General features: G+C 49.3%; 1 protein-coding gene across 1 annotated transcript; it reads left to right on the top strand.

The window, feature by feature from the left end:
- The first annotated feature begins 8736 nt into the window (after nucleotides 1-8736).
- On the top strand, nucleotides 8737-24812 carry TICAM1 (TIR domain containing adaptor molecule 1). Its single transcript, XM_068980608.1, has 2 exons — nucleotides 8737-8860; nucleotides 22116-24812. Exon 2 carries the CDS (start codon nucleotides 22262-22264, stop codon nucleotides 24578-24580), a length of 2319 nt encoding a protein of 772 aa, XP_068836709.1. The 5' UTR covers nucleotides 8737-8860; nucleotides 22116-22261; the 3' UTR covers nucleotides 24581-24812.
- Nucleotides 24813-25225: the final 413 nt, after the last annotated feature.

Consider the following 25225-nt stretch of genomic DNA (forward strand, 5'->3'; position numbering starts at 1 on the left):
TCAGATGATAACGTGTGTGGTTTCCAGCCGCTGTGTTTGTGGCCGTTTGTTACAGCAGACTCAGAGAACTTGTCCTGGCTTTGAGGAGTTCAAGGTTGCCAGTTTGGGGTTTCCAAAATTTCTATCCATTTCTGGGACTGGCCGTGTTCCCACTGCTGTGCTAATGTTTGCTTACAGAGAAAACACAGCAACCAAATTCTCCACCCACTTTGGCCCAGGGCCATTCTGTACACTTCACATAAAAACCTTTTTGGTCTTGTGCTTTATTTTATTTCATTTATTTTTTTCGGCTGTGCCATGTGGCATGTGGGATCTTAGTTCCCCGGCCGAGGGTCGAACTCGGGCACCCTGCATTGGGAGTGTGAAATCTTGACTACTGGACTGCCAGGGAAGTCCCTGGTATTGAGCTTTATAGATGGAGCACGCAGCGGGGAAGGGTCCGCCTACTGTCAGCCATGTTGGTGATGGCAAGACGTGCTCATTCTGTTTATGACGTGCTCTCAAGGGCTCGTCATCCTGTGCTGGCCTGGCCATCCTGGGCTCCAGCTTGGTGATGGGGCGTGGGTCCACTGGCCAGCTCCTTGGTCCCTGCTGTGTGACCCTGGGTGGGGTCTTTTGCCTCTCTAGCCCTCAGTTTCATTGATAACCAGCTCAGTGCAGTTCTGTGCAAAGATTCTGTGGAGTGGTGTACTTAAAGATCCTAAGGTCAGGACCTCCCTGGTGGTCCAGTGTTTAAGACCTTCATCTTGCAACGCAGGAGGTGCATTGCACCTGCACGGTTCGATCCCTGGTTAAGGAGCTAAGATCCCACCTTATGGCCAGAAAAGCAGCAAAACATAGAACAGAAGCAATGTTGTAACAAATTCAATAAAGACTTTTAAAAACGATTCACATCAGGGCCTTCCCTGGTGGCTCAGTGGTAAAGAATCTGCCTGCCAATGCAGGAGACGGGTTTGATCCCTGATCCAGGAAGATTCCACGTGCCACAACTACTGAGCCTGCGCTCCGGAGCCCTCGAGCTACAACCACCAAAGCCCAGACACCCTAGAGGCCATGCTCTGCAACAAGAGAAGCTACTGCAGAGAGAGGCTGATGCAATGCAACTAGAGGGTAGCCCCTGCCAGCACAAACAGAAAAGCCTGAGCAGCAAAGGAGACCCCGTGCAGCCAGAAATAAATGAAGTTACATTAATAGAACAGTGTTGCATTGGGTATTTGAAAGTTGCTGAGAGTAGGTCTTAAAGTTCTCATCATAAGCAAAGAAAAATGTTTACCTGTGTGAGGTGATAGATGTTACCTAGACGTATTGTGGTCCTTTCACGATATATTCAATATATTATTGCGTGTGTTAGCCACTCAGTCTTGTCCAACTCTTTGTGACCCCATGAACTGTAGCCCACCAGGCTCCTCTGTCCATGGAATTCTCCAGGCAAGAATACTGCAGTGGGTTGCCATTTCCTTCTCCAGGGGATCTTCCCAACCCAGGGATCAAACCCGGGTCTCTGGCATTGCAAGCAGATTTTCTACCATCTGAGCCACCAGGGAAGCCCAATATATACATACATGAAATCGTTATGTTGTACACCTAAGTTTAATGCTCTATTGTACATCAATTATTTAAAAAAAAAAAAGATTAAACATTTTGGGGTAGTAGTAAGAAAAAGAACACATAAAAATAAATTCAAAACTAGATGCCATGGAAAATTCGCCTGTCAACTCTTAGAAATGAATACTTGCTGTGTGTCAGGCAGTGTGGTAAAATGATTTAGAGTAAAAGTCTGCAAACCAGCCCGAGGGCCAATACTATCCAAAGAATTTGTCTGTTGGCATGACTCACAAGCTAAGAATCTGTACATTTTTAAAGCAAAATTACACAACGGACACCTCCTGTATCCTGAAAAGCTGAAAAGACTTACTATCTAACCCTTTACAGGAATAGCTTGCCAACCTGCTTGAGACCACCATACTGGCCTTCCCATTCCATCTTCCTGCTTAGACTTAACTTTCTCCCAGTACATAAAGATGGGAACAAGGATGAAGTACTGATATTCACAAGGACGTGGCTGAAACTCACAGGCATGATGCTGAGGTAAAGAAGGCAGACGCAAACACACCCACACACTGGTTCTCTTTTGATGACGTTTCAACATCAAAACTAAAGCTATGATGAGAGAAACCAGGCGGGCTGTTGTCCTGTGGGTAGGGACAAAAAGGGGGCCCTCGGAGACTTGTAGCGGTTGGAATCACCTCTAATGTGTCTCGGTAAGGAAGTTGGTTACAGGAGTGTGTGAAATATGAAGGGCTGCCCTGGTGGCTCAGATGGTAAAGAGTCTGGCTGCAAATGTAGAAGACCCAGATTTGATCTCTGGGTCGCAAAGAGTGTGTACATGCCCCCAAACCCACTGAGCTGTCCCTTTAAGCTTTATAGACTTCAGTGCTTGTGAATTACACATCAATACAAATTAAGAAAGAGAAAGTATCACAGTGGTAGAGATGTGGGAAGTAAGCCCTTCCGTTCACTTCCGGGGGGAGTGCAAACAGGGATGCACTTTTGGACAAAAAAAAATCTCTGGCAGTATTTAGTAAGAGTGAGAGTGTTTCTTCTCCATGTCTGAAAAGATCCAGAAGTTCCTGTTCTTTGCAGTTACCCTAGAAGCTCTTAGAAACCCTTTCAATGAAGTCACCTAGTTTTTTTTTTTTTGGCCCCAGTTCAGTTCAGTTCAGTCACTCAGTTGTGTCTGACTCTTTGCGACCCCATGGACTGCAGCACTGCCAGGCTTCCCTGTCCATCACCAACTCCCGGAGTTTACCCAAACTCATGTCCATTGAATTGGTGATGCCATCCAGCCATCTCATCCTCTGCCATCCCCTTCTCCTCCAGCCTTCAATCTTTCCCAGCATCAGGGTCTTTTCAAATGAGTCAGCTCTCCGCATTAGGTGGCCAAAATATTGGAGTTTCAGCTTCAACATCAGTCCTTCCAATGAATATTCAGGGTTAATTTCCTTTAGGATTGACTGGTTGGATCTCCTTGCAGTCCAAGGGACTCTCAAGAGTCTTCTCCAACACCACAGTTCAAAAGCATCAATTCTTTGGCACTCAGCTTTCTTTATAGTCCAACTCTCACATCCATACGTGACTACTGGAAAAACCATAGCCTTGACTAGACAGACCTTTGTTGGCAAAGTAATGTCTCTGCTTTTTAATATGCTGTCTAGGTTGGTCATAGCTTTTCTTCCAGGGAGCAAGCGTCTTTTAATTTCATGGCTGCAATCACCATCTGCAGTGATTTTGGAGCCCCCAGAAATAAAGTCAGCCACTGTTTCCACTGTTTTCCCATCTATTTGCCATGAAGTGATAGAACCGGATGCCATGATCTTCGTTTTCTGAATGTTGAGCTTTAAGCCAACTTTTTCACTCTCCTCTTTCACTTTCATCAAGAGGTTTTTTAGTTCCTCTTCACTTTCTGCCATAAGGGTGGTGTCATCTGCATATCTGAGGTTATTGATATTTCTCCTGGCAATCTTGATTCCAGTTTGTGCTTCCTCCAGCCCAGCGTTTCTCATGATGTACTCTGCATATAAGTTAAATAAGCAGGGTGACAATATACAGTGTTGACGTACTCCTTTCCCAATTTGGAACCAGTCTGTTGTTCCATGTCCAGTTCTAACGGTTGCTTCCTGACCTGCATCTCAAGAGGCAGGTCAGGTGGTCTGGTATTCCCATCGCTTTCAGAATTTTCCACAGTTTGTCGTGATTCACACAGTCGAACGCTTTGCCATAGTCAATAAAGCAGAAATAGATATTTTTCTGGAACTGTCTTGCTTTTTCAATGATCCAGTGGATGTTGGCAATTTGATCTCTGGTTCCTCTGCCTTTTCTAAAACCAGCTTGAACATCTGGAATGTCACGGTACTGTTGAAGCCTTGGAGAATTTTGAGCATTACTTCACTAGCGTGTCAGATGAGTGCAATTGTGCGGTAGTCTGAGCATTCTTTGGCATTTCCTTTCTTTGGGATTGGAATGAAAACTGACCTTTTCCAGTCCTGTGGCCACTGCTGAGTTTTCCAAACTTGCTGGCATATTGAGTGCAGCACTTTCACAGCATCATCTTTTAGGATTTGAAATGGCTCAACTCTTTTGGCCTTGACCAGAGATCAAACCTGTGCCCCCTTGTGGTGGAAGCGTGGACCCACTGGACCCTCAGGGAAGCCCCATCACCTAATCCTTTCATCAGTCCCATGAAGCAGGTGCTGTTACCGTGGCTATGTTACAAGGGAAGGAAGCTGAGGCATGGCTCAGAGGACTCGCCCGTGGCCCCGGCTCATAGCTGGTAAGTATCAGAAGGATCTGAACCCAGCACTCACTCAGACTCCCCCACCCCCACCCCCACCCACCCCCCGCTCTGTGTTCACAGCCACTAATGTATAAGGTGTCCATGCCTGTTTGCGGGGAACATTGCCAGCGATCAGCTTGTCTGATAACAGCTGCTGTGCTCAGTCGTGTCTGACTCTTTGCGACCCCATGGACTGGAGCCCCCCAGGCTCCTCTGTCCATGAGACTCTCCAGGCAAGGATACTGGACTAGATACTGGGTTGCCATTTCCTTCTCCAGGGAACTTCCCTACCCAAGGATGAAACACGCACTTCCTGCATTGGCAGGCAGAATCTTTACCACTGAGCCACCTGGGAAGCCCCTGACAGTGACAGAGGACTCAACATGCTGTGATATAGCAATGCTTAATGAGACCACAACACACTTTAAAAGAACAAAGTTTGGGGACATCCCTTGTGGTCCAGTGGTTAGGTCTCCATGCTTCTACTGGAGGGGGAATGGTTTTGATCCCTGGTCAGGGGGCTAGGTTTCCCCAAGCTGCATGGTTTGGTCAAAATAAAAAAGTTTGGGTTACATATACTGGCTTAGAAAAGTGTTGGAGACAGTCACCAGTGCCTGTGTGCTAAGTTTCTTCAGTTGTGTCTGACTCTTTGCAACCCTATGGACCATAATCTGCCAGTCTCCTCTGTCCAGTAGATTCTCCAGGCAAGAATACTGGAGTGGGTTTTCATTTCCTGTTCCAAGGGATCTTCCCGATCCAGGAATCGAATCCAAGTCTCCTGCCTCTCCTACGTGGGTTGTTTCAACTAGCTCCACCTGGGAAGCCCATAGTCACCCAGAATAAAGCTAAATATTGACACCATCGATGTCCAGGGTCAGCAAACTACTATCACTGTCCAGCCCACTGCCTGGTTTTATAAATAAAGTTTTATTGACACACAGCCACACTCATTTATTGACGTATCACCTGTGACTGCTTTGGGGTTACAAGGAATGGCAGCATCAGATAGTTGTAATAAAGACACTATGGTCCATTGTCGGACAGTATTTTACTCTCTGGTCCTTCACAGGAAAAACTTTGCTGACTTCTGGCCAATTTGGATAAATAGCAAAGCCAGACCAAAGTGAGCTGAAGACGAGTGAGTGACTGAACAACGGCAATAGACCTACCAGGAACGGTTGTTTTAAGACGCGGATCAGACAACCACCAAGATGTGTTTGTTGTGGGAACAGCCACGTAATGGGTGCTCCAAAGAGTGGCTGTGCGGGTGTGGGGAGAGGTGTGGGAAGATGGGTTGGATGCCTTCTCCCCATCCAGCTCGGGAGGCCCCAAGGGCATGGACCACTTCTTCCCCCACCCCGACCCCAAGGTGTCCCCAGAGCCTAGACATGCCTAGCACACAGTATGGGTTCAGTAAAGTTTCTCCCTCTCGGGAGACTAGGAATCAGTGAAGCATTGTGGTGGGGGAGGGGCAGGCCGGCAGAGTGGGATTTAGCATCTAGATAATTCACATTTCATCTCTCTCCCAAAAACCTTTCCGTGAACTTTGGCCTGGAATCCATGCACTGCTTGGGAGATCTAATGATAAAATTCAGGGTGTCCAATGTACCAATGAGGGGGGAAACCCTCATATCTTTATTCTCACTGACTCTAACTGATATTTATCATTTCCTCAATTATGAATGAAGTTTTTGTGGCTTTGTCTCAAGTAGAGAACCACAGACATTTTCATATCAGGTCACATTGCCTCAGGCGGCTTAAAATACGGTTGACCCTTGTTACTATTGCAAAATCACTGGAGGGATGAGGTCTTGTTAATGTGATGATACACACAGAGGTGGAACCCTAAGTTCTGTTTGTTTGCTTGGGTATAGCTCTATTTCAGGAGTCTTTTTGAAGTTATTGTCTTGCAAGTGTTTGAAAGCAATTTTTTATTGTGGTGAAATATAGTAAACATGAAACTTATCTTTCAGCCTTTTTTCTTTTCCCTTTGGTTTTTTTGTTTTGGCGGCACCATGTGACACGTGGGATCTTAGTTCCTAGACCAGGGATCAAAGCCACACCCCCTCCAGTGGAAGCGAAGACTCTTAGCCGCTGGACCACCAGGGAAGTACCACCATTTAACCATTTTTAAGTGCAAAGCTCAGTGACATTAAGTACTTTCACTTTGTTGTGAAACCATCCCCACCATCCATCTCCTGGACTTTCTCATCTTCCCAAACTGAAACTTTGTCCCCACGAAACACCGACTCCCCCTCTCCCTGCTGGTGGCACCTACCACCTCCTTTCTGTTTCTATGAATCTGACCCCCCAGGGCCCTGAGTAGAATCACACAATATTCATCCTTCCCTCTCTAGTTGATCTCACTGAGCACAATATCTTTAAGGTTCATTCACATCATTGTAGCCTGTGTCAGAATTTCCTTCCTTTTTAAGGTTGAATAATACCTCATTGTGTGGGTAGACTCCATTTTGCTTATCCATTCATTCAAGGATGAATCACTAAGCTGTATTTTTTTAAAGTATTTTAATAGGTATATTTCATATACATGTCTGAGTCCCTTTGCTGTCCACCTGAAACTATCATAACATTGTTAATCGACTATACTCCATATAAAATAGAAAGTTAAAAAATATATATTTAAACATAATGGACTTTGTTGTAACCTCCTGTGTTGGGTTTAATGAATCTAACAAATGGTACTTTTAAAATCGAAGTGTTGTTGCTCAGTCGCTAAGTTGTGTGACTGTTTGAGACCACATGGATTGAGGCACACCAGGCTTCCCTGTCCTTCACTATCTCCTGGAGTTTGCTCAAACTCATGTCCATTGAGTTGGTGATGCTATCTAACCATCTCATCCTCTGCCGCCCCCTTCTCCTCCTGCCCTCAGTCTTTCCCAGCATCAGGGTCTTTCCCAGTGAGTTGACTCTTTGCCTCAGGTGGCCAAAGTATTGGAGCTTCAGCTTTAGCATCAGTCCTTCCAATGCGTATTCAGAGTTGATTTCCTTTAGGATTGACTGGTTTGATCTCCTTGCTGTCCAAGGGACTCAAATAGAAGTATAGTTGATTTACAATGTTGTGTTAGCTTCAGGTGCATTGAAAAACATACATATATTTTTCAGATTCTCTCCGATTATAGGTTATTACAGGATATTGAATGTAATTCCCCATCCTTTACAATAGAACCATATTAGCTGGTTGGGAAGATCCCCTCGAGGAGGGCACGGCAAACCACTCCAGTATTTCTGCCTGGAGCATCCCATGGACAGAAGAGCCTGGTGGGCTAGAGTTGGCAGGTTGCAGTCCACAGGGTCGCACAATCAGATACAACTGAAGCGACTTAGCGCTCATGAAGCTCTTAATCCTAAATTCCTGATTAACCTCACCCATACCCCTTTTCCTTTGGGTAACCAGAAGTTTGCTTTTTATAACATGGTATTTTGATAAGAGATTCCAGGCGACAAAGGGGCCCAATAGAAAGTATTATTTATGGCTTTTGTAGGCACCTTCCTCCATTAAAAAAAAAATTACATTTTACAACTGTGTTGGTTTAAAGACACATGTAATCTAAGCTAGATTATATTCATTTTTTTTCTTTCTGATTTTAAAAGAAATTAAAATATTTTCACGGGTCCCTCTCAGCACGATGGGCTCTCAACACTGTGGTTTAACTGTGCCAGATAGATATGTAAGCCCTGGGTCTAGGGTCTTCCAAAAGGTTAGGACCCCTGTGAATTTAATTGTATGTGTATTTTTTATTACTTTTTTTGTTTGTTTGTTTTTGGTTACAGGCTTTAGTTAGTTCTGCTCCCGGTGAATTTTAAAACGTCACGTTTGCGGCTTCAAGATAATGCCCTCTTGCAAATTCCCTGGCGGTCCTCTGATTCCGACTCTGCCCTTTCATTGACGAGGGCCCAGGTTCAAGCCCTGCTGAGGGTACCAAGATCCCGCTGGGTGACTCAGCCAAAAAGAAAAAAAAAATAAAATAAAATAAAAAAATATATATGGCCATCATGCTGTCTGACCCTCTTCCAACCACAAAAGCGTCCCCAAACCCCTCCAGGGTGGCCATGATTCCCACCCTCACCCCTGCCCCCAATTATCCCATCCTTTTTGTTCATTTCCTGGAAAACATTAATTACCCATTGGGATGCACTAAATTGTGGTTCTTTCTCACTAGACTGTGGGTCCCCGCAGACAGGGTTTTGTCCCTGTGGAGCCCCATGGTGGTCTCCCGCGGCCGGGCCCCCGAAAGGTCCCCAAACACGGTCTACGTGGCAGCCGGGGAGGCAGAGGACGTCGCTGGGGCGCCTCAGGGACTTTCCCTGTCCCGCTGGGAAAGCGTGATCTCACTCGGTTCCTCCCTCCTCGCCGGACGCGGAAGGGGCGGGCGGAGGCCGTGCGCCTAGGGCTACAGGCGCGCCCTCTGCGCTGTGCCTTCCGCGGGCATCGCCACCAGGCCGTCCGGCCACCAACCTCCGCCCCGAGGACGCGAGGCGTGCGGCCGGTCGCTCCCGCGACCCCAGGTAGGTGAGGAAGGGGCGAGGGCCTGGGGGGATGGGAGACCCCCGAAAGCCTGCAGGGGCAGGGGGCCTGGCACCCCGCAACCCTCGCCACGGTCAAGGCCAGCTGCCCTCCTTGGGAGCTTTGGACGTCCTGGCGATGCATGCTCAGGTCCGCCGCCCCAACGCTGCAGCTCCCCTCCCTGGCCCAATCCTCCTTCGCCTACTCTTCCTCAACACACGGAGTCCTCCCCAGCAGGCTGTTTCCCTCCCAATACCCCTTTCCTCCTCCTCGTTTCTGGTATCTTCTCCAAACGCGGCGCTCTCTCTGCCCCAGCTTGGGTTCCTCCCGCCCCGGGATCGCCACTCACACCGCCCTCTCCTCCAGGGCACCGAATTCCCACTTTTCCCAGCGGCTGCGGGGACCCCTTCCCAGGCGCGGCGCACTTCTTTCAGTGGGTCTCATCCATCAGATGGGTGCCATTCCATCCGGATGGGTCTCCGGGAATGATCAGCTCCTCATTCCCTAGACCTCCCCGCGGGGTACGGGGTTCGGTGGTACTGGCCCAGGATTGGATCCAGGTCTGCTCGCTTGTGGCTGCTGGCACCACTCAGGGCCTGGCTGGCCCCAGACCTTCATCTAGGCACCTGCACTCCTTCCCTCTCCTTGTGGCTGAGCAGGGGTTTGGGGGAGGGGCGCCCTCCCCCGTGACCTGGGCAGGCTGAGGTGTGAGTTCTAGAGTTTGGGGGAAGATTGGTGGAAGCCCCAGGCTCCAGAGCCTGCCCAGGCTTCTGTGTCCTCCGAATTAGGGCCATTCTTTCATCCTTCAACAAACATTTATGGAGCACCTGCTGTGTGCCAGTAGACAGTGTTCAGTACTTTGGGCACACAGTAGGGGCCAAATAGTGTCCTCATGGAACCACAGTGGGCAGAAACCGTGACCCGTGTGTGTGCTAAGTGCAGGGGGCAGGTATCTGATCCCTTCTTTAGTGGACAGGCTTGATAATTCCTCAGATCCAGGCATGGGAAGGGGACTGCACATAGTAGGTGCTCAGTGAATAAAGGGGGCTTTATTCTGATGGCTCAGATGGTAAAGCAATGCAGGAGATGTGGGTTCGATCCCTGGATCCGGAAATTCCCCTGGAGAAGGGAATGGCAACCCACTCCAGTATTCTTGCCTGGAGAATCCCATGGACAGAGGAGTCTGGTGGGCTACCATCCATGGGATCGCAAAGAGTCCGATAGGGCTTAGCAACTAACGCCGGCAATGAATCAAGGCAAGGACCCTGTAGCCAGGCTGTCTGGTTTAAATTCCTGCCTCTTTACTTTCTACCTGTGTGATCCTGGGCAAGTCACTCAGCCTCTCTGTGCCTCCCTTTACCCCTGGGAAACAGGCATTTTTTTAAAAAGTAGTCTTAACTCACAGGGTTGGCTTTTGCTTTGCAGAATGTGCGGTATATAGCAGGTGCTGAAGAAACACTTATTGAATAAATGCCCTTGAGTCTTTTACACATTTTTCAGAGATAGTCTGGTTATGGTTTAATTTCCATATCTCTCTGGAACTTTAAAAAAATTTTTTCTCTCTTTAAAAAAATATCTATTTATTTGACTGTACCAGGTCTTAGTTGAGGCAGCTAGGATCTTGGGTCTTGGTTGCAGCATGCAGGATCTTTAGTTGCAGCAAGCAAAAATCTTAGTTGTAGCGTGTGGAATCTAGTTCCCTGACTAGGGATCGAACGGCTCCCTGCATTGGGGGTGCATAGTCCTAACCACTGGACCACCAAAGAGTGCTTTATTATATTGTTACTCTAAACCCTCACACATGACAAGGGCCCCTTTCCTGCTGGTTTTACACACAAGGAAACTGAGGCTGAAAAACAGGCTCCTACAAGCTGGCAGGTGGCAGAGCCAGGTTCCCCACTCTTGTGGCTGCTGCCCTGCCGCCCAGGCGCCCACTGTCAGGTATGAAGTGGACTTTGCCCTGGAGGCCGTGGAAAGTAGGGCAAAATGAAAGCCAGGTTTCCTGAAGGCTGGGGTGACCGCTGGGCAGGGCATATTGAGTGGATGGGGAACACGTTGAGGGAGACAGTGTCTAGGGAGGGGGCACTGAGTCTGGGCTTAGGCTGGCAGACAGGGAGATGGAGAAGAAAGAGGGTGTGATCTTAGGCAGTTTGCCAGGAGGGCTGCTTCTCAGTCTGGCTGCGCTGTATGCTTTCGCACAAACCCAGCCCTGAGCCTCTGCTGCGGGGGCCTCTAGCTCGGGGCCTCAGCTGGGGCAGGGGGCCAGGGTAGGGCAGTCATCATGCACTTGAAGGCTCGTGGAGCAATCAGGATGTGCCAGGCATTGGTCTATACCATCTCTGCGTGGATTAACTCATTAGACCTATGACAGCCCTCGTAGGAAGGGCTTATCTTTGTACCCAATCCACAGAGGAGGAGACTGAGGCACTGACATTTATACGGCCAGCCCAAGGTCATAACCTGGAGGCAGTACAGCTGAGATCTGAACCCCAAGGGCACGCTGTCTCTGACTGCTCTCTGTTGCCCTGGAGGTGACTCATTTCAGATGGGTGATCTGTAAAAGGGGATAGCCTTTGGCTCCCAGACCAGTGCAGCAGGCAAAGTCTCGCTGACCGTCCAAATTCCGAGAGAAACCAAAACATCTGAGTTTCACACACAATCTCCTCTGTTTAATGTCAGCAGCTATTTCAGATGGACTTCTCACACTGTTGCTGGTGAAGTCGGGAGTTGGTAAGTTTCATTTTTCAAGATTTTTTTTTTAATGCGGACCATTTAGAAAGTCTATTGAATGTGTTACAACATGGCTTCTGTTTCACATCTTGGTCTTTTGGTCATGAGGTTATGTGAGATCTTAGCTCCCCAGCCGAGGATTGAACCTACACACCCGTCATTGGAAGGCAAAGTCTTAACCACTGGACCACCAGGGAAGTCCCTCCTTTTAACATTTTATAGACGTAGAACCTGAATTCAGAATAGGACACAGATCCTAAGTATTGAACTTGAATTTTCAGAGTGAACACTGCATGAAATAGAACTTAATGTCCAGCCCCTGTCGTGTCCCATCCTTCACACTCTATCAGCTGTTGTCCTTTATCAGTTAAAAATTGGAGGGTGCATGTCAACACGTGTCTGATTTTTTTATCTTTTTTAAAATTAATTTTTATTGGAGTATAGTTGATTTACAATGTTGTGTTAGTTCCGGGTGTACCAGAAAGTGAGTCAATTCTACATATACATATAGCCACTCTTTTTTTTTTTTTTTTAAGCTTCTGTCCCTGTATATGTCATTACAAAGTACTGAGTAGAGTCCCCTGTGATTTTTTTATTTTTAAGTTACTACACACACAGCTGTTTCTAGGAGGTGGAAAGAAAGTTGATCCAAGGGTCAAAACTGCAAGTAATTTGGATATTCCCATAAGTTTTGGCTGACTTGTGGGCCCATCTGAAAGTAAGATTGTTGTCCTTTTTGATCCCATTTTGCTGATGATGGGAACTCACATCAGAGGTAGGAGAAAGTATACACTTTGCCTTTTTCGTACTGCTCACTCGTGCCTGCATTATAGCAAGTTGTCTGTCTTCCGCTTTCCTCCAGGACACTCTGGCCGTGAGATCATTGCACGGGCTATTTTAATTATAACTAGATAAATCTGTTTCTCAGGCCATGTAACCAGGTCCATGGAAGCTAGACTCTCTGGTGATACACTTTGGAGACCACAGGGTTAGTGGGTTTAGATTCAGGCAGCCTGGGTTCCTGTCCACCTGTGCTCCTTACATACCTTTTCTCATATGAATTCTTCCCCCCCGCCTAATATTTATTACTTATTTATCTGGCTGCACTGGGTCTTAGGACATTAGTTCCCTCACCAGGTATCAAACCTGGGCCCCCTGCCTTGGGAGCACAGAGTCTTGACCACTAGGCCACCAGGGAAGTCCCATTCTTGTACTAATTCTTCAAGGTCTGGTATGTATTTTTACAGAGCTCGACTCAAACTCTCTTTTTATGTATATGTATATAGTTTAAGTGAAATCTTAGCCTACTGAAACAAAGTTGGGTTTAACGGGGTGAAATTTTTTCTTTTTTTCACACTGCCCAACTTTTCCATTTTCAGTTTAGTTCAGTTGCTCAGTCGTGTCCGACTCTTTGTGACCCCATGAACCGTAGCACGCCAGGCCTCCCTGTCCATCACCAACCCCCAGAGTCCACCCAAACCCATGTCCATCGAGTTGGTGATGCCATCCAACCATCTCATCCTCTGTCGTCCCCTTCTCCTCCTGCCCTCGATCTTTCCCAGCATCAGGGTCTTTTCCAATGAGTTAGCTCTTTGCATAAGGTGGCCAAAGTATTGGAGTTTTAGCTTCAACATCAGTCCTTCCAATGAACACCCAAGACTGATCTCCTTTGGATGGACTGGTTGGATCTCCTTGCAGTCCAAGGGACTCTCAAGAGTCTTCTCCAACACCACAGTTCAAAAGCATCAATTCTTCGGGGCTCAGCTTTCTTTATAGTCCAACTCTCACATACACACATGACCACTGGAAAAACCATATCCTTGACTAGACGGACCTTTGTTGGCAAAGTAACGTCTCTGCTTTTTAATATGCTGTCTAGTTTGGTCATAACTTTCCTTCCAAGGAGTAAGCGTCTTTTAATTTCATGGCTGCAATCATCATCTGCAGTGATTTTGGAGCCCAGAAAAATAGAGTGAGCCATCGTTTCCACTGTTTCCCCATCTATCTGCCATGAAGTGATGGGACCAGATGCCATGATCTTAGTTTTCTGAATGTTGAGCTTTAAGCCAACTTTTTCACTCTCCTCTTTCACTTTCATCAAGAGGCTCTTTAGTTCCTCTTCACTTTCTGCCATAAGGGTGGTGTCATCTGCATATCTGAGGTTATTGATATTTCTCCCAGCAATCTTGATTCCAGCTTGTGCTTCTTCCAGCCCCAGCATTTCTCATGATGTACTCTGCATATAAGTTAAATAAGCAGGGTGACAATATACAGCCTTGACGTAGTCCTTTTCCTATTTGGAACCAGTCTGTTTTTCCATGCCCAGTTCTAACTGTTGCTTCCTGACCTGCATACAGATTTATCAAGAGGCAGGTCCGGTGGTCTGGTAGTCCCATCTCTTTCGGAATTTTCCACAGTTTATTGTGATCCACACAGTCAAAGGCTTTGGCATAGTCAATAAGGCAGAAATAGATGTTTTTCTGGAACTCTCTTGCTTTGTTGATGATCCAGCGGATGTTGGCAATTTGATCTCTGGTTCCCCTGCCTTTTCTAAAACCAGCTTCACGTATTGCTGAAGCCTGGCTTGGAGAATTTTGAGCATTACCTTACTAGTGTGTGAGATGAGTGTAATTTTGTGGTAGTTTGAGCATTCTTTGGCATTGCCTTTCTTTGGGATTGGAATGAAAGCTGACCTTTTCCAGTCCTATAGCCACTGCTGAGTTTTCCAAATTTGCTGGCATATTGAGTGCAGCACTTTCACAGCGTCATCTTTCAGGATTTGAAACAGCTCAACTGGAATTCCATCACCTCCACTAGCTTTGTTCATAGTGGTGCTTCCTAAGGCCCACTTGACTTCACATTCCAGGATGTCTGGCTCTAGGTGAGTGATCACACCATTGTGATTATCTGGGTTGTGAAGATCTTTTTTGTACAGTTCTTCTGTGTATTCTTGCCACCTCTTCTTAACATCTTCTGCTTCTGTTAGGTTCCTACCATTTCTGTCCTTTATTGAGCTCATCTTTGCATGAAATGTTCCCTTGGTATCTCTAATTTTCTTGAAGAGATCTCTAGTTTCCCATTCTATTGTTTCCCTCTATTTCTTTGCACTGATCGCTGAGGAAAGCTTTCTTATCTCTCCTTGCTATTCTTTGGAACTCTGCATTCAAATAGGTATATCTTTTCTTTTCTTCTTTGCTTTTCACTTCCCTTCTTTTCACAGCTATTTGTAAGGCCTCCTCAGACAGCCATTTTGCTTTTTTGCATTTCTTTTTCTTGGGGATGGTCTTGATCCCTGTCTCCTGTACAATGTCACGAATCTCTGTCCATAGTTCATCAGGCACTCTGTCTATAAATCTAGTCTCTTAAATCTGTTTCTCACTTCCACTGTATAGTCAGTCATAAGGTCATACCTGAATGGTCATACCTGAATGGTCTAGTGGTTTTCTCCACTTTCTTCAATTTCAGTCTGAATTTGGCAATAAGGAGTTCATGATCTGAGCCATAATCAGCTCCCAGTGTTGTTTTTGCTGACTGTATAGAGCTTCTCCATCTTTGGCTGCAGAGAATATAATCAATCTGATTTCGGTGTCGACCATCTGGTGATGTCCATGTGTAGACTCTTCTGTTGTGTTGTTGGAAGAGGGTGTTTGCTATGACCAGTGCATTCTCTTGGCAGAACTCTATTAGCCTTTGCCCTGCTTCATTCTGTACTCCAAGGCCAAATTTGCCTGTTAAAATTGAATAAAATGTAATATTTACTTTCTCCTCGGCAATTTGTAGCCACATTTCCAGTGCTCAGTAGCCACACAGAGCTGGGACTGCCATAACAAAGTCCCTCAGGTGTGGGGCTTAAATACCAGAAATTTATACTCTCATGGTCTGGAAGCTGGAAGTCCAAGATGACGGTGTAGGCCGGGCTGGTTCCCTCTGAGGCCTCTCTCCTTGGCTTGCAAATGGCTGTCTTCTCTCTCTGTGTCCTCAAGAGATCCTCTGTCTGGGGTGTCTGTGTCCTAATCCCGTTTTATAAGGACACCAGTCTTATCGGATTGGGCTTCCCAAGTGGCTCAGTGGTAAAGAATCTACCTGCAAGGCAAGAGATGCAGGAGACCTAGGTTTGATTCCTGGGTGGGAAGACCCTCTGGAGAAGGAAACAGCAACCCGCTCCAGTATTCTTGCTTGGAGAATCCCATGGACAGAGGAGCCTGGCAGGCTATAGTCCGTGGGGTTGCAAAGAGTAGGACACGACTGAGCCACTGAGCGCGCGCGCGCACACACACACACACACACACACACACACACACACACACACACACACACACACACTTAATGGATTAGGGCCCCACCCTAGTGACCTCATTTTAACTTGATTACCTCTGTAAAGATCCCATCTTCACTGTAGTAACATCCTGAGGTCCTAGGGGTTAGAGTTTTAACATCTAAACTTGGGGCTGCTACTGCTGCTGCTAAGTCGCTTCAGTCGTGTCTGACTCTGTGCGACCCCATAGATGGCAGCCCATCAGGCTCCACCATTCCTGGGATTCTCCAGGCAAGAACACTGCAGTGGGCTGCCATTTCCTTCTCCAATGCATGAAAGTGAAAAGTGAAAGTGAAGTCGCTCAGTCGTGTCCAACTCTTAGTGACCCCATGGACTGCAGCCCACCAGGCCCCTCCATCCATGGGATTCTCCAGGCAAGAATACTGGAGTGGGTTGTCATTTCCTTCTCCAGGGGATCTTTCTGACCCAGGGAATGAACCCGCGTCTCTTATGCCTCCTGCACTGACAGGCAGGTTCTTTATCACTAGCACCACCTGGGAAGCCCATGTGGGCTCCAGTGACAGGCATTTTGGTTCTCGGATTAGAAACACCAGTGTCATAGCACCGTTCTGCCCATCCCTAACTGTGCAATCGAAGTTTGCCCCTCTGTGGCATGGAAAAAGAAAAATCTTAGGTAGCCCAGGTGTTGGCAGGCTTTTCCTGGAAAGGACGAGAGTATCTCTTGTTGTCTGTAGGGGCTACATGGTCCCTGCGGCAGCTACTCAGCGGAAAGCAGCCCTGGGCCCCAGGTCAATGAGTGAGCATGCCTGTGTTCCAGGACAGCTCCACTAAAACAGCCTGTGGCCTGGGCTTTGTGACCCCTGTCCTAGGCAGCTGTACAGTGTCACTGGGGCAGGCTTGACCAAAAATCTGATGGAGAAGAGGGATTGAGCTGTGGGGATACACAGTGTTCTAGGCAGAAGAGCAGCCCGTGCAAAGGCCCTGAGATAGGACCGTGTCTGGCAAGTTTGAAGGACCACAGGAAGGACAGTGTGGCAATTAAGAAACATAATATACTAGGGTGGGACTTCCTGGCGGTCCAGTGGTTACGACTCTGTGCTTCCACTGCAGGGGGTACAGGTTTGATCCCTGGTTGGGGAAACTAAGATCCCACATGTGGCGCAAATAAATACACTTGTTTGTAGATTATGTATATATGTGGCTTCCGAGGTGGCTCAGTGGTAAAGAATCTGTCTGCCAATGCAGAAGGCCCAGGTTTGATCCCTGGATTGGGAAGATCCCCTGAAGAAGGAAATGGCAACCCACTCCAGTATTCTTGCCTGGAGAATCCCATGGACAGAGGAGCCTGGCGGGCTACAGTCCGTGGGGTCACAAAGATTTGGACACAACTGAGCATGCATTTTTTATATACATATATATACCTACTTTGTTGCCATATATTACCATATATTTGCTCTTGACAGAAGTAAAAACATTTATGAAAAGAAAAAAGGAACTCTTCACAGTAATATATGGCTCATATTGGGTCTTTATGGAAAAATAATTCAGAAACCAAGGAAGCACATAAGCAATACTTGTTCTCCTTTTTATAGTTATGACTCTACTTTAAAAATATATATTTCTTTATATATTATTTATTTGGTCGTGCTGGGTCTTAGTTGCAGCATGTGGGATCTAGTTCCCTGACCGGGGATTGAACCTGGGCCCCTGTATTGAGAGCGTGGAGTCTTAGCCTAGGGACTGCCAGGGAAATCCCTTCACTCTTGACAAATGAAGCATGGAAATGTTGACCTCAGTCTAGTGGACAGAAGTGGTTTTGTTGCTTTGCTTTTGTCATATATTATATATAATAATAGTATTTTATATACAATTTATAAATTGGACTGGATTGTCAGCTCCGAGGGGGAAGAGCATTCCTTTTTCATCCTTCTTTCTGCCCTGATATGATCAGTAGTGTCCAATACATGGCAAATGCTGGAAAATTACCTCTTGAATGAATAAATGAATGTTATGTATCTACCGTTTCCTCCTCTTCACAGACTTCCTTTATTACTTGCAATAAATATGTTTAGAGTTTTTACTTTGTGGATGGCACAATGGCTTGCCTTTTTTTTTTTTTTAAGCTCACCAGGTCTCTCAAAAATATCTGAATCAATTGCTAACTTGGCACAACTGAACAGATTCCTGAAAATCTGCATTTCTGGCTTGTCTTGAAATGTTAGCCAATGTGGTCCTGCTGAACCCATTTGTCTTCTTGGAAACACGCATGAGGCAAGGCCACCACATTTAGACAGGTTGAGGTGGTTCTAGGTTTTGGAGTTAAAGCCCAAGTGCCCTCTCCCCGACACCCCCAGATCCACAAGACCCTGCGTCCCCTGCCCGTCCCCTCCCTGCCCTCCCCTCCTCCCTCTCTCCCCTTTGCTCACTCTGCTCCCGCTACACAGGCCTCCTCAATGCTCCTCCAACACACCAGACACAGTCCAGCCCCAGGGCCTTTGCACAGGCTATTCCCTCTGCCTGAATCTCTCTTCCCTCAGATGTTCGATGGGTGACCTTCTCCCCATGTTTGTGTCTCTTCTCATCAAGACCTTCCTAAACCGTGTTGTTTAAAACTGCACACGGGACTTCCCTTGTGCTCCAGTCACTAAGACTCTGCATTCCCAGTGCAGGGGTCCCAGGTCAGGGAAGTAGTCCCACACGCCACAGTTAAGACCTGGTGCAGCCAAATAAATAAATATTAAAAACAAAACTGCACACACCCACCCCTTGATTCTTGGGGTCCATGACCCTCCTCCCCTCCTTGTTTCTCTGTGGCATTTGTACAGTATAAATGTGATATACCGTGAATTTCACTCATATCTCCGTTGACCACTTGTCCCCCCCACTAGGAAGTCAGCACCACTTTTTGGGGTCTCTTATTTCTCCATCCCCATAAGCATTTCAACGTGTCAGGCTGCTTCAATTTTCAGACCCAACCAGACAGCTGCTCACCTCCTCGTGGGTTTCCCCCAGCACCGCCTCACCCTCTGCGCCTTCTTGGCCACTTCTCTGCCCACTCTGCTCAGTCACGTCTCCCTCAACCCTCCACCCTCTGGCTCTCTCTGCTCTGTGCCTGGCTTTCCTGGAATCATTGACCTTTGTCCTGGGCCCTATGACATTTGCTAAAAATGAATTTGCAAAAAAAAAAAAAAATGCTGAGTCATTTATACAGTGACGTGTGTGATTTGTCAATCGAGGGGGTTGATGGATGAATCAGCTCTTGATCCAGACCAGGGATCCTCCACGTCAGGGCTTAGCAGCATCTAGGGCCAGGTCACTCTCTTGGGGACAGGGGGGTCATCCTGGGTGCTGTGGAATGTTGAGCTGCGTCCCTGGCACCCACCCACTCAATGCCAGGCGCCTCCTTCGATGCAGTTGTGACAACCAGAACTGTCCCCAGATGTTGCCAAGTGTCCCCTGTGGGGATAGAGTTGTCCATGGTGGAGATGCACTGGTTTTGGCTCTTGGTAGGGGGGGTCTCATCGTGGGCACCAGGGTGGAACAGGAAGTAGGCATAGTTGAGGGGCAAAGAAAGTGTTCTTAGCCCCCTGGACTGGGAGTGAGGCTGTGCATTTTTACAGGTCTGAATGTGATATACCTGGAGCACCTGGGGACTTAAAATTGGGGCTTTGGGACACTTTCCATGGTGTCTTGTTCTCTGCCCATGGGAGAAACCTTCTCTCTGTACATGCCTTTTTTTTTTTTGCCACACCATGTGGCTTACGGGATCTTAGTTCCCTGGGCTGCTGTGCTGTGCTGTGCTAAGTTGCTTCCATTGTGTCTGACTCTTTGTGACCCCCATGGACTGTAGCCTGCCAGGCTCCTCTATGCATGGGATTCTCCAGGCAAGAATACTGGAGTGGGTAGCCATGCCTTTCTCCTGGAGATCTTCCCAACTCAGGGATCAAACCCAGGTCTCCTGCATTGCAGGTGGATTCTTTACCAGCTGAGCCACTGGGGAAGCCCAAGAATACTGAAGTGAGTAGCCTATCCCTTCTCCAGCGGATAACCAGGAATTGAACTGGGGTCTCCTGCATTGCAGGCAGATTCTTTACCAACTGAGCTATCGGGAAAGCTGGTGGTTGGGAGGCAGACAGAAAATGTAAAAGGTTTAACACACAGGAAAAGGTCACCCAGTGGCCAGTTCTGTTGTGGGGGGACATGGAGAAGACAGACTGGGATAGAGAACCAGGGTGGTCACGGAGGGCTCCCTGAGGTGGTGTCATTGTACCTGGGGGCTGAGGATGAGATTTGGGTCACCCAGGCAAAGGTCTCAGTGCTCCAAGCAGAGGGAATGGTGTGTGAAAAGAGCCTGTAGTGGGAACCAACTTGGCATTTTTCAAGAAATGGAGAGAAGAGGAAAGAGCCTCCAAAGGCTTGGCAGCAGTGTTAGTCATAGACCTGACCCTTGGTCATGATTAACTTTATAGTAATAATAAAATGTTATCAGTTAGCTATTGCTACATAACAAATTACCCCAGAACTTCATGGCTTCAAAACACAGACATTTATTATCTCACACAGTTTCTGAATATTAGGAATCTGGGGGTCAGATGAGCTGGATGGTTCTGTCTCTAGGTCTCTGATAAACTTGGCAGTCAGGCTGTCTTCCTGGCTGCATCATCTGAAGACTCAACTGGGGCTGGATTCTGAGACTGGCACCCCCATGTGGCTGCTGGTGGTGGTGGTTTAGTCACAAGTGGCTTTTCTCTCTGTACCACTGTTTGGTGGTGGTGGTGGTTTGGTGGCTGGTGGTGAGAAGCCTCAGTTCCTCCCCAGGTGGGCCCTTTATATCAGGGTTTGCCCCTGACAGAGTGACAGAGAGAATGACTAAGAAGGAAGCCGGTGTCTTTTATTTATTTTTTAAAATTTTATTTATTTTGGCTGTACCAATATGGCATGTGCGATCTTAGTTCCCCAACTAGGGATCGAACTCACACCCTCTGCAATGGAAATGCAGAATCTTAACCACCGGACTGCCAGGGAAATCCCAAGCCAGTGTCTTTCATAACCTAATGTCACAAGCAACACCTCATCACTTCTGCCATATTCTGTCAAACTCACAGAACTCTAGGACCACATTGGAAGGACCACCCTGGACTGTGAATACCAGGATGTGGGGTCACCGGTGTCACCTAGGAGACTACTTCCTGAGTGACAGGTATTGAGTGCCTGCTGACTTCCATTCATGGGACTCAGAACTTTCCATATGTTAACGCTACTCAGCTCCCTGAAACACTCCCTAAGTGGGCTTATTAGCATCCTAATAGGCAGTGTAGTCTTGTGGTTAAGCACATTAGCCCCAGCCTCTGGAACCAGACAAGTGAGTGAAGTGAAAGTGAAGTCACTCGGTCGTGTCAGACTCTTTGTGACCCCGTGGACTGTAGCCCACCAGGCTCTTCTGTCCATGGGATTCTCCAGGCAAGAATACTGGAGTGGGTTGCCATTTCCTTCTCCAGGGGATCTTCCCGACCCAGGGATTGAACCCAGGTGTCCCGCATTGCAGGCAGACACTTTAATCTCTGAGCCACCAGGGAAGCCGAGCAGGGAAGCTGGAACCAGACAGCTGGGGTTCAGATCCCAGCTCTGGGATTTCTCTGGCAGTCCAATGGTTAAGACTCCGTGCTTTCACTCTAGGGGGTGCAGGTTCCATCCCTGGCTGAGGAACTAAAATCCCCTATGCCATGTGGCAAAATATCAAACAAACAACTAAACAAACAAACCCCAGATCTCTCACTGGCTGTGACTTGGGGCAAATGCCTTCACTTCTCTGGCTTACCTTTTTCCTCTGTGAATAGAAAAAATATTAGTTGCTCAGTCATGTCGGACCCTTTTCGACTTCATGGAATGTAGCCCGCCAGGCTCCTCTGTCTGTGGGATTCTCCAGGCAAAGATACTGGAGTGGGTAGCCATTTCCTTCTCCAGAGGATCTTCCTGGGAATGCCTACCCACTCCAGTATTCTTGCTTGCAGACTTTCCAATTGTGGCACTTGGGCTTCCGAGCCTGGGCTCAGTAGCTCTGCTGCACGTGGAGTCTTAGTTCCCCGATCAGGGATCGAACCCACATCCCCTGCATTGCAGGGCAGATTCTGAACCACTGGACCACCAGGGTAGTCCGGGTCTGCTGGGTTTTGGTGGCATTGGGGGGGTGACGTCTGGACTGCCTCTCAGAGCCCCCTTTCTGGTGATAAGCATGTCTTTCTGCTTCACAGGTCAGCTCTACAGCCCCCAGGGGTCCTGGTACCCGTGAGCAGGGTGGAGACACCGGGCCTGCAGCGCAGCGGGGCAGGGTGCGGAACATGACTTCATCATCCAGCGCTTCTCCCGCAGCCGCTGGAGGCCACGCCCACCTGAGCCCATGGCCTGCACCGGCCCTTCGCTCTCTGGAGCCTTTGACATTCTAGGCGCGGCGGGTCAGGACAAGCTCTTGTATCTTAAGCACAAACTGAAGACCCTGAGGCCCGGCTGCCGAGGGGCGTACCTCCTGCACGCCATGGTGCTCCTGAAGCTAGGCCAGGAGACCGAGGCCAGGATCTCCCTGGAGGCGCTGAAGGCGGATTCGGTCGCCCAACTGGTGGCCCGCCAGTGGGCTGGGGTGGACAGTACCGAGGCTCCAGAGGAGCCCCCAGACGTGTCCTGGGCCGTTGCCAGGGTGTACCACCTTCTCGCCGAGGAGAAGCTGTGTCCCGCGACTATGCGGGAGGAGGCCTACCGGGCAGCCCTCCGAGCTTTCAGCTCCAGGGACGACCTCCAGCTGGGACAGCTCCAGGAAGAGGCCCGGGACCGGTGCGGGTGGGACGTCCTTGGGGATCTGGGAGGAGTCCAAACACTGCATTCCGATCTGGGCTGCCTCCCGCCGTCCTCGGCCTCACTTTCCCGGACGCGCAGCGACCCGCAGCCCATAGAGCATCTTTCGGGCTGGAGCAGAGCGTGTTCCCTAAGATCCACTGGCAGCCCGGCCTCCCTGGGCAGCAACTTGGAAATCAGTCAGTCGCCCACCATGGCCCTCCTGAGCGTGCACCACAGCCCCCACGGGCCCAGCAAGCTGTGTGACCATCCCCAGGCCAGAGTGGTGCCCGAGCCTGCCCCTTTGGGTTGCCAGGAACCCGAGGAGATGAGCTGGCCCCCATCGGTGGAGGCTGCTGGCTCCCCGGTGCGGCCGACCAGCCCAGGCGCCGGGCTTCCCGAGGTGACCACCGATGCCTGCCCCGCCAGCCCGCGCTACCCACCGGAAGTTCCGGAAATCAGCGCCCACTATCCGGTGGAGTGTACGGATGTGCCAGCAGCCCCGAAATCTCTCCCCTCCCCTTCCAAAAACGCCTGCCTAGTCACAGATCAGACGCCAGTCCAACTTTCAGAGGAAGACACCGCTTACCTGTCGGCTCAGCCACGCCCACCAACTCCTTCTGTGCCCCAAACATCCCCATCTTTTCCTTCCCCATCAACGTCTCCCTTTCCTTCCCCATCGACCCCTCCTACGGCTCACCCGACCCCTCCTACGGCTCACCCGACCCCTCCTAAGGCTCACCCGACCCCTCCTATGGCTCACCCGACCCCTCCTACGGCTCACTCGACCTCTCCTAAGGCTCACCCGACCGTCTGGAACCCAGAGCCCCCTCCTCCGGAGCTGGAGTCCGAGCAGAAATTCTATAACTTTGTGGTGCTCCACGCCAGTGCAGACGAGCACATCGCATTGCGCGTGCGCGAGAGGCTGGAGGCGCTGGGCGTGCGCGATGGGGCCACGTTCTGCGAGGATTTCCAGGTGCCCGGGCGTGGCGAGCTGCACTGCCTGCAGGACGCTCTAGACCACTCGGCATTCATCATCCTGCTGCTCACCTCCAACTTCGACTGCCGCCTGAGCCAGCATCAGACGAACCAGTCTCTGATGAGCAGCCTCACGCGCCACGGATGGCAGGACTGCGTGATTCCCTTCCTGCCCCTGGAGAGTTCCCTGGCTCAGCTCAGCCCCAGCACGTCTAGCCTGCTTACCGGCCTGGTGTTGCTGGACGAGCACTCCAAGATCTTCGCCAGGAAGGTGACCAACACCTTCAAGCCCCAGATGCTGCGGGCCCGCAAGGCCAAGTGGAAGAAGGAACAGGATGCCCGGGCACTGCGGGAACAGAGCCAACAGCTGGAAAGTGAACGGCAGCACGCAGCGGCGTGGGGCGCGGCGTGCTCGGCTTATGTCCATAGCTACCTGGCCTACCAGATGCAGGTGGAGAAGCTCCAGGTTGCTTTGGCGAACTACGTGCCCTTTGGAACTCAGCTGCCCTTTGGGGGACAGGGGTCCCTGGGAACCCCACCATCACCCTTTCCCACCCTGCCGGGTCATCAGCCACCGCCCCTACCTCCTTGGCTGGGGGGCACACCCCCACCGATCTTCCCGCAACCCCCACCGACCTTCCCGCAACCCCCGCCGACCTTCCCGCAACCCCCGCCGACCTTCCCGCAACCCCCACCGACCTTCCCGCAACCCCCGCCGACCTTTCCGCAACCCCCACCGGCCTTCCCACAGCCCCCGGACTTCTCACAGGCACCACCTGCGCGTCCTCAGAGCCCTGGGCTCCAGCCCCTCATCATACACCATGCACAGATGGTACAGCTGGGGGTCAACAACCACATGTGGAATCAGAGAGGGACCCAGGCACCCGAGGACAAGACGAGGGAAACGGAATGACCAAGTGACTGGATCCGATGACCTCGGCTTTGGCCACTCCCCTTCATCTCTAGGGGGCGGTGGAGCACGGGGTTTTTTTGCTACTTTCAGGACACTGCAGGGGAGAACTTCCGTCTCAGGAAATAGGGCAAAATGGGCCCCATGACTTTCTGGCCCTGGAGGTGGCCAGAACTGGATATGAGTTTATAAATTCTCTCTCTTCCCCTCTCTCTAGATGGTAGTGATGGGGAATGAGCTGGGGGTATGGGTGTGGTGTTTCAATTGTAATAAATATTTATTGAATGCTTTGATAGCACCATTGTACTCAGGAAGGCCTGCTCCTTGCCATTTGTCAAGATAAAAACGTGGCTAGTGGGACTTCCCTGGTGGCCCAGTGGTTAAGACTCTCCGCTTCCAATGCAGGGGGCACGGGTTCCATACCTTGTCAGCGAACTGAGATCCCACATGCCATGCTGTGTGGCCAAAAGCAAAACAAAAAAACAGGTGGCTACTATTGCCATAAAAGGAACAGGAGCTGAAATTTTGGTTTCGCTTCATTGGTCAGGATGTAGTCCCCTGGACCACCCCCAGGTGCAAGGGAAGCTGGGAAATATAATCTTCTCACGGGCCATGTGCTTTGCCAAAAGTGTTGGTTCTAATTCTAGA

This window comes from Capricornis sumatraensis, chromosome 9, assembly GCF_032405125.1.
Source record: "Capricornis sumatraensis isolate serow.1 chromosome 9, serow.2, whole genome shotgun sequence".
Lineage (NCBI taxonomy): Eukaryota > Metazoa > Chordata > Mammalia > Artiodactyla > Bovidae > Capricornis > Capricornis sumatraensis.